At 26.7% G+C, this 10,853-nt stretch overlaps 1 protein-coding gene across 1 annotated transcript; it reads left to right on the top strand.

Moving 5' to 3' along the window:
* Positions 1–6,150: 6,150 nt before the first annotated feature.
* Positions 6,151–8,973, top strand: LOC110613638 (fatty acyl-CoA reductase 3). Its single transcript, XM_043955816.1, is given in 11 exon segments — positions 6,151–6,282; positions 6,384–6,487; positions 6,592–6,794; positions 6,866–6,966; positions 7,047–7,239; positions 7,341–7,502; positions 7,628–7,709; positions 8,122–8,391; positions 8,528–8,564; positions 8,567–8,654; positions 8,736–8,973. Coding segments are annotated over 11 exon segments (1,470 nt in total). The 5' UTR covers positions 6,151–6,203; the 3' UTR covers positions 8,887–8,973.
* Positions 8,974–10,853: the final 1,880 nt, after the last annotated feature.

Here is a 10,853-nt window from a genome sequence, read left to right as displayed (position 1 = left end):
CATTCTATGGTCTAGCACGGTTATGGGACTCGAAGACCAGGAGCCCAGAGGAGGCCCTGGGGAAATGGTAAGTAATGTATGTTCTGACAGGAAAGACCAGGACCCCATTCTACAGGCCTGGCACAGAGTTAACTTGGACTAATTGGTGACACGTTCACCCAACCCTTATGTGAATTGTCTGTGTTATGATGCATTTCATAGAGCATAGTGTTAATGGGTTTTATAGTTCTACTCACTGGGCTTTTAGCTCACCCCTCTCCCTTTACCCCCAGGTTTGCAGGTACAGGATATAGCAGGAGTCCGGATAGAGTAAAGAAGTCATGTTTATGTAATAGCTAGTAATGGACATGATCGAATTGTAATGTAAAGTATTAATCAGTGTAGTTATGTAATGATGTTTATGGATGATAGAGGAGTGCTTGACCATAGATTGTTGTATCCCTTTTAATACATGATCTTAGAGATTTTTATGATGTTTATGTAAACCAGCTCAACATATGTTATGTTACCCTTTGGGGGTACTGATGAGATCCCACAGAGGGATCAATGTTATGTTAATGTTTTTACAGGTTGAGTTTGGTTGATGTTATGGAAAGAAAATTTTAAATTTTTATGTTTGTAGTTGATCATGTATGGGATTATACAGGTTTACAGGTTTCATGTCAGGCTTGCTACGGGTCCCGGCGGCCTTAAGCCGATCTGGATCCTAGCGCCGGTAGCGGTCCGATTTTCGGGTCGTTACAATATTAGTCTCGCGTGCAAGGACCTTCACCTCAGCCTGAGTGATCGAGCTCGACGAGCTGCAGCTTGGCGACCTTGAAGATTTAACATTTCGAGGGCCTGGCTTTGGAGCTCGGAAAGGAGGCCGAAAAGACGACTTGGACGATCTTACTTCAGCCATGTGTTGGGAGGTCTCCCCCCTCGATCGCACCACTGAGGAGGCGCCCGAGGTGGTATTCATGTCTTACCAGGAGAGCACAAAATTCTTAGAGGGCTTAATCTGATCCATTTTCATTTCAAAAGCTGCAAAAAAAAAAAAATCCAAAATCGGGGCAAGTCAGATAACTTCTCAACGAAAATCATAAAAGCAAGATTAAAACGGGACTCCAGGAGGGACAAAATAATGAGATCTTTGGTCCATCTTGACCCTCCTGAAGAAGACGATGAACAGACACGCCGTAGGCGTGAACCCCCAGCTCAGACAAGTAGACTCGAAGGAAGGCAAAATCAAGCTCACATCATTCTGAGAGTCTATTAAACCAGAAGGATGAAGGGCGAGGAGAACGATTCTCCCCTTTCGGCAAGGGGCACTAACGTTCAAAAGGGGAACATCCGGTATTTTCTGGGAATGAAGTTTCAGATGTTGGACAGGGTGATACTAAACTCTAGGTTGCCTACATCCGAGAGATTAGAGCTATCCCAGGTAAAAGAAGAAACGTACCGTGGAAATAAAGACAGGGGAACGCAGATAGCAGCGTGCACGAATGACCGAGAAAAGCAGAGACTGGGAGAAGACGAGGAAGATTTGGAAATCGATATGACGATAAGGTGAAAGGGTGTTCTGATGCAAGCTATATTTAGACGACGCGGTCATAATGATTCTCGGTATTTACCCCCTCACCAGTCGGGCAATAACTGATGAGAAGGTAAAGGGGCATTTGATGACCGCTGGGCTTCTCCATCCCATCAAGAGGCCGGGCCGATAGTAGCAGCTCACAACCAGGAGGCTCCTAAGCCCTCAAATAAGCCGGGCCCAACCCGTTCATCCTCCAGACTGGACTTCTATTTAAGTCACTTGATCAGACCAACCCAACCCAGTTCAGCTTTAAAGCCAGACCTTCCTGAGTTCCGGTCCGTTTCCCTCAAACCCGGGCACGGGAAGAAATGATTGCGAGTCCAGTCATTTCGCAGCCCTCTCCACTCACGTGCCGAAGGGAATTAAATGCTTGTCTGATACAGGGATGGTCCTGAGGTCATCTATACGTACGAACCTGCAACAAGGGGTAGAGGGTGCTGTAGCGGAATGGCCATCTCGCGTGAGGAAAGGAAAGAGTATAAAAGGGAGGAGATACCCTCCTTTAGGGCTAAGTTTTTTCCTAAGTTCACAAACTCATTGTAAAACCCTATTTTCTGGATCTTAGATCATCATAAAGTATTTATAATTAAATTATATTAATTATAATTTTATAAAATTATTAAATAAATAAATAATAATACTGTAAAATAATAAAAACTTTTTATATGGTCTTTTATTATAAAATTATTGCTATACAGTAAAAGTGATTTTTTTAATTGTCTAAACTTTTTTTATGGTGTCTACTAAAATTTTATAAATATATTTTTAATATTTTATTTATTATTAAAATAAAAAATAAAATAAAATTTTTATTACAATATTAATAATATAAAATATTAAAAAATAATAGCACATTAAAAAATCATATAATAGTGATAATAAATTATATAAATAATAAATTATATAAATAATAAATTATATTTATTACATAAATAATAAATTATATTTATTACATATACATGAATCATTATTTTATATAAAAATAAAATTATAAATATATAAAAATTCATAAATATATTTATATTTTATAAATATTTAGAATTAATTGTATCATTTATTAATTTTCATAATTTATTTAATTATTTCCATTCCCACAGGTTCTCATAACAATATTACAGCAAATAACTTGACAAATCAGCACGTGAATGTTTTCAAACAAGTACAACAATGCCTTACAGAAGTTAATGACAAATATAAAGCTACACTTGATAAACATAGATGTTTCAAGTCCTTCAATGCCGGCAACCAAGTTATGGTGTATTTATGTAAGGAGCGTGGTAGTGGATAGAAAAAGCTTGACGTCGAGAAGATTGGTCCATTCTGGATCATTCAGAAGATTAATGACAATACTTATATTCTTGACATGAAAATTTTCAAGACGTTTAACGTGGCGGATCTATTTCAGTACTATGTTGCTGATGAAAACTCGAGATCGAATTCTTTATAAGTGGAAAGGAATGACACGGAGCAATTAGTTTTGGATTTTACGGCAGACTTGAACCGAACCTAATTTTTGCTGTCGACATCCGATGGAGACCTACGATAACTTTTTAAAAAAGAAATTACTCGACTTTTAAAAAAGAAATTACTCGACTTTTAAAAGTGTGATGAGGGCCACAGACCTAGTCATAAAGTTCGATATGAAAATTTCATCGTATAGGTATTAATTTTACATTTTAATTATTTTTTTAGATATTTTTATAATTTTGCATATTACAAATTTTTTCTATTATAAATAGATTTAACTATTAAAACCCACTTTTCAATCTTTAAAAAATTTTTAATAAAATTTTTCATATTCTAGTCTATCTTTCTCTTATATCGTTTTAACCGAACGATATTGATTAAAATTATTGATGGAGTCTAATTAGTCATTTATCACTCGACCAAAATTAAACCTAAGAAATGTCAAATCTTCTGAGTTGAGACAGCAAGAATCCATTTTATTCAAATTCCTTATGCCCTTTTGTCCCTGTTCAAAGTTTTAAGGGATAGATGTTTCTTTAAACCTTAAATTGTAAGTAAGGGAATTTTTATACGCAATTGAGCTTATGCACAGTCATTCAATAAATTAATAATTAATAAACATATTAAAAGTTATTACAGATTTTATATTTAATTACATTCTATTAATTGAGTATATAAAAAAAATTTTCTTTTTACTAAAATTTGACTTTTATATTTAATCAATTCGGCACTGTTTTCCAATAATAGTTAAGTGCTTTTCAGATAATAAATTTTAATTATTTCTATAAACCACAGTACAAATATTTCATTTAATAATTATTAAACTTATTTTCATTTGTGAATCCCATTTGAAGTTTAAATTCCAATATCACAATCATATAAATAATTTTATTTTTCTATCTCAAATAATAAATTTGGTATTGATTTAACCACAAATTAATTCCAGTTTGGGGAAAAGTAAATTGCCCAAATTAGAATTAAAATTCTATTAACATATCAGGATTGGCAAAGCTTAATTTGGGTTCATGATAAAAGTCTTGGTTTCTCCTTTAACCCAGCCAGCATGACCATGAGGTTATAATTATAACAAGGATAGGCCTATTTTGCTTTGGTATTTTGTAGAATTGAAGTTGAGCTATTTTTGTTAACGGCCTAATTTAGTGTTCAAAGAAATGAGCCCATTTTCATATGGGCCTGGATGTATTAGGGGTAGATTGCATTGAATGATCGCTCAATTTAAATAATTACAAATTAAATTTTAATCAATAATAGATAATATGTAATAATTTAATTAATTAATTAATTAAAATTTCTCCTAATAAAAAAAATTAAATAATGAAACAAATTTAATTATACTAATAAGAAAGAATATGTGAATAAATAGTTTTAAAGAAAAAAAATAATAGTGATGAGTGTCGAATCTATCAATTATAAATATTTTGTTTTTAATTCAATAATTATTATAAATAAGGTAAATAAATATCAATCTCCTAAAAATTTAAATTTATTTATTTAAAAAGTCAAGTGAGAAGAGAGTAGAAAAAGAATTGTTAAAATAAAAGGAAAGAAAAGAAAATTTTAATTGGAAATTTGGTTTTAAAAAAACTTGAGAAAAAAATATGTGTGATGGATTAATTAAAAACTCGTAATTCAAGTTATAAGGTTTATTAGTTGATATTAATTCAAAAAGTAATTTACTTAATTTTTTATTACTGATTAATGTTCAAACAAGTGAATCTAATTAATTTTTCTTTAAAATTAAATTAATTTATAAAGTACTAAATTAATTCATAATTAATTAATACTCAACAAGCGTATAAATTTAATTAATTAATCATTTAAAAAAATTAAAATTTAATTAATAATTATAAACAAATTATTTAAATCAAAACACTAGATTAATTAGTATTTGTATTAATCAATTATTCAATTAATTAATAATATGTTATTTAGTTAGGATATTTAATAGCGCTCTTAGTTTTGTTAATAGAAAAAGTAAATGTAATGTCGGGTAGATTTGAAATTTGTCAAATAATAGACAAAATTAATTAATATCCTACCGACCAACAACTTTTCAAATAGCAACTAAATGCTAAGCCATTACAGCAACATAACCGATCAAGCAATATCCCACTACTTTACTAATTAAGCAACATGACCCACATTTTTAACAGTCTCGTTAAATTTTGTTCTTACAATAATTTTAAAAATAATATTTAGTATTTTAACTTAATCGATTGATACTGTGACTGATTTAATTTAATTGATCAAATAATATTTATTAAACTTTTAAATTTGAAAAATTAATAATTTTATAATTTTATTTAAATTTTAAATTACGTTGAATTATATAAATACTGTTGTGATTAATAAAATCTTAAAACCGTTCAGTTTCAATTATATTTATTGTTTTATATAAGTTTGTAATAATAATAAAATCTGGAGTTTTCACTTCTCCATCTCTTATTAGATGTAATATATATTGAGCACATGTTTAATTTGAAAATAAAAATCGATAACTATTTTTATCAATATTCATTTATTAGATGTAATATATATTGAGCACATGTTTAATTTGAAAATAAAAACTATCAACTACTCGTATCTATATTCATTTATTAGCTGTGAGCAGTATTCGATTCAAATAAAAATAAATAGTATTTGATTCAAATTAAAAAAATTAATAAAATAAAATTAATTTAAAATTTTAGTTTAATTTTTTATTTATTTCAATTTAATTTAATTTTTAATTTTAAAAATTTTAATTATTTTAATTCGATTTAATTTTAATAAATAAAATAAAAAAATCAAATTCAATTGAATTGAATTTTTAATAATATATAAAAATTAAATTATATTAAAATTAAAATATTTCAATTAAATTTTAAAATATTAAAAATAAAATTTAAAAATAAAAAATTTATTAAAAATTTAAACCAAATTAAATTAAATTAAATTAAAACATTCAATTCGATTTAATTTCTAATTAAAATCGATTTTATTTTTATAAATATTAAAATTTTAATTTTTAATTTATGTAGTCCGAACCGACAGTCTTGCGTCTATAAATGCGAATTGCGTCTATAAATACGAATGAAGTCTTGGCCCTGTAATGGACACATGATTGCTATCTCTCTAATTTTGGTATTGCAAACTTGCAATGGAACTTGGAAGTATCCTTCAGTTTCTTGAGAACAAGACCATTCTTCTCACTGGTGTAACTGGGTTTCTTGCTAAGAGTATTCTCTCTCTATCTACTGCAAACTGAGCATTTATTTTTCGGTTTAGTTCTTAGTTCATGCTATATATATTAAAATTGTTTTTATAAATTTATCTTCAGTTTTTGTAGAGAAGATATTGAGGGTTCAACCAAATGTGAAGAAGCTTTATCTTCTATTAAGAGCTGCAGATGCTACTTCTGCTAGTTATCGCTTCCACAGCGAGGTAATTATATAAGGTCTTCCAAATGTTTGATCTTATTCCTGTTACTCTTTCATACCTTTTCATAATTTTTCCTTTTATTGTATACATCTTTAACATTAATGCAGGTGATAGGGAAGGACTTGTTTAGAGTTGCAAAGGAAACACTGGGTGCAAATTTCGATGCGATTATATCCAAAAAGATTATTGTTGTTTGTGGTGATGTCTTTTATGGGGACTTGGGAATTAAAGACTCTTCTTTGAGAGAAGAGATGATGAATGAATTGGATATTGTACTTAATTTTGCAGCCACTACCAAATTTTATGAAAGGTAAATTATTTCTTCTTCTTCTTCTTCTTCTTCTTCTTCTTCTTCTTCTTCTTCATCCGCTTGTGGTGCAGATACGACATTGCATTCGGCACCAACACAATTGGACCTAAGAATGTTATATGCTTTGCCAAAACTTGCCTAAAAGTGAAGTTATTTGTCCAAATATCTACTGGTTAGTCTCAAATTGCTTTTAATCTGACATTTCTAATGTTGTATTGACTGCTAATCCACAATGGGGAAATGTGTTTTCAGCTTATGTCTGTGGAGAAAGTTCAGGACTCATACCAGAAAAACCTTATCGCTTGGGAGAGACACTTAATGGTGTTTCTGGGCTAGACATTGATTATGAGAAGAAACTGATTGATACAAAATTAGATGAACTCAGAGCTCAGGGAGCTACAGAAACAGAAATTAAACATGCCATGAAAGATATGGGCACCGAAAGGTAATTAATTACATTAATTGATTAAGATAAATCATCATCCATTAAAATCAGTTAATTTCGGACACTTGTAATTTTGAATTCACAAATCTTATAATTTCTAGAGCAAAGAGATATGGATGGCCAAATACTTATGTGTTCACAAAGGCTATGGGAGAAATGCTTATAGGAAACATAAAAGGAAATCTTGCTTTGGTGATAATACGTCCCTCTATGATTACTAGTACTTTTAAGGATCCTTTCCCTGGTTGGATTGAAGGAGCAAGGTCGGGAATCAAAATCTTTCATTTTTCATTCTTTGTATATTGAAAATTTCCAATATCTAGCTTCTTGTTCATATATATATATATGTATATATATGATCAAATAATTGTTTTTCTTTTTGTTACAGAACCATTGATGCACTGACTGTTAGTTATGGTAAAGGAAAATTGACTTTTTTTGTTGTTGATCTTGAATCAATTGTTGATGTGGTGAGCAAATTTACTTTATATTCTCTACTTCTTGCTGGCTTATTTTTGAAGACACAGTAACTAAACAGTTAATTTTACTATATTATCTTAAATATTTAACTTTACTTATTGGAATGTTGCATTTACTTTATTTTAAACATTTTTATCTAAATTAGCATAAATATTCAATTTAATCTCAATTTAAATAGAGAATTAAAATTGCTGCACTAAATCTAAAGAATAAGGTTTGATAATTTCTTGTCCACTGAGCCTTTTTCTGTTATTATTCTTTATCGGTACAAGATAAATTACTCAAACTAGTTGGTGTTGGAAAATGGAGTTTGGGACAAAGTCCCACTTTGGTTGATCAAGGATAATATTATCATGCAATATTAAGAATTAAGCAAAGTTTTAATTTAATGGGTTTATGCAGATACCAGGTGATATGGTGGTGAATGCCATAATAGCGGCTATGGTGGCTCATGCAAATCAACCTTGTGATGAAGTCATTTATCATGTGGGATCGTCACTACAAAATCCAATGAGATATTCTAATTTCAGAGATTATCTTATTCAGTACTTCACAAATAAACCATGGATGGACAAGAATGGAAAGCCAATCAAGGTCAATAAACCTACCATATTCAATAGCATCTCCAACTTCAACAGATTTATAAAGATTCGCTACTCGCCATTATTAAAGGTTTGGTAATCAAATTATATATAATGCCCATGTGTTGGCGTTGTATCTGCATTCCCATTTAATTAATTTTCAGTTGAAGTTGCTCCTTTTAAAGGTAATCTATGGGGATTGATTGACGTGCACATCACATATGCAGGTACTTGAATTGGCAAACATTGTATTCTGCCAATTTTTTTCAACACATATAACAATCTGAACAGAAAAATCAAACTTGTGAAGCAGCTAGTTGAATTATACAGACCATATCTATTTTTCCATGGAATGTAAGTAGAAGCATATTCAACTTTTAGAATGATTACTATAAATCTATTTAAGTTTTTTTTTTTTTTAAACATTATTTGCAGATTTGATGATTCCAATTTAGACAATTTACGAATCGCAGTTGGAATGAATGATATAGAGGATGATACCTTTTTCATGGATCCCAAGTCAATTGATTGGGATAACTACTTTTTAAATACTCATATACCTGGTGTGGTCAAATTTGTATTTTAACTAAAGTGCAATTGGCAGTGTAATAATATTTTGCCTTTGGACTTTTCTCTTAGCCATTAAATAAAAGTTGTTTGGATGAGTTATTACTAGTCGTTTGCCCGCAGGTGCGAGTATTAAATTTTTTTATATTATTATTAATTATATGATATTATTTTATACAATAATATTTCTTTTCATATAAATTAACTCTATTTATTAAAAAAATAAAATATATTTTTTTAAAATTTTAAATTCAAAAACTCAATTACAATAAAAAAATTAAAAAATTTTAGTATTTATTATCATATATTATTAATATATAATAATAAATTTTATTTAAAAAATTATATTCTTAAAAAAATAAATTTATTAGACTCTAATAGTGATAGATAGTAACGACGGTAATGATAATGACAATAGCAATAGAGGAGACAATCTTTTTTATATTAATTTTTTAAGTGATAAAATTTAACATATCAATTATATTAGATGAATAATATTTTGTAATATTACGAATGACTTTATAATAATTATGGTATAAATATATTTAATTATTAAAAAGAATAAAACCATCTCTCTAAAATATTTTAAATTAAAATTAATTTTTCGACTATTGCTAATAGGATTAAACAAGTGGACTATTGAGTAACTGCTCTTCTCGGAGGTCACAATCTCATGACTCATCCTTCAACTTCAATTTAGCTAATAAAATTAAGTTGGCTGTGAGAATAGTGTAACTATACATTTTATATTAGAATCACAATTTTACTGTTTTATTATATTTTAATTATTTATATTTATTAATTTTTTATAATTATTTGAATAAATAAAAATTTAATTTAATAATATTTATACCATTAATTCTATTAATTCTTTAATTATTTTATATTTTTATCACTGTTAATATCTTTTTATAATAATTTTAATAAATTATATGTATTTATTTTATGTAATTATTCACAATATAGAATATTTATAATTAAATTATATTAGTTATAATTTTATAAAATTATTAAATAAATAAATAATAATACTGTAAAATAATAAAAACTTTTTATACGGTCTTTTATTATAAAATTATTGCTATATATAATAATTTTAATAGATTATATGTATTTATTTTATGTAATTATTCACAATATAAAATATTTATAATTAAATTATATTAGTTATAATTTTATAAAATTATTAAATAAATAAATAATAATACTGTAAAATAATAAAAACTTTTTTATGGTGTCTACTAAAATTTTATAAATATATTTTTAATATTTTATTTATTATTAAAATAAAAAATAAAATAAAATTTTTATTACAATATTAATAATATAAAATATTAAAAAATAATAGCACATTAAAAAATCATATAATAGTGATAATAAATATAATAAAAATTATATTTATTATTAAAAAATAATAAAAAAATGAAAAATTTATATATAAATAGTGATTAAAAATAATAAATTATATTTATTATAATAAATATAATAAAAATTATATTTATTGTATTAAAAATAAAAAATAAAAAATCATATATTAATAGTGATTAAAAAATAATAAATATAATAAAAATTATATTTATTATATAAATAATAAATTATATTTATTACATATATATTAATCATTATTTTATATAAAAATAAAATTATAAATATATAAAAAATTATAAATATATTTATATTTTATAAATATTTAGAATTAGTTGTAATATTTTTCATAATTTATTTAATTATATATATATATTTATTTATTTATTTACTAATAATAGAAATATAATTATAAAGACGTATTATAAATTTAAATATATTATTTTTCATATATTATAGTTAAGAAAATAGATATATATTAATTTTTTATTAATTATTTTAAAGATATAATTTATTTTTAATTTTAATTTTTTTAATTATAAATTAATATATTATATTAAAAAATTATATATTAATAATAATAAAAAATTTAAAAGTCATATACAAATTATAATAATAATA

This window comes from Manihot esculenta, chromosome 4 (genome assembly GCF_001659605.2).
Source record: "Manihot esculenta cultivar AM560-2 chromosome 4, M.esculenta_v8, whole genome shotgun sequence".
Classification (NCBI taxonomy): domain Eukaryota; kingdom Viridiplantae; phylum Streptophyta; class Magnoliopsida; order Malpighiales; family Euphorbiaceae; genus Manihot; species Manihot esculenta.
The sequence above is the reverse complement of the archived record's forward strand: the minus strand, read 5'-3'. Positions and strand labels throughout refer to the sequence as shown.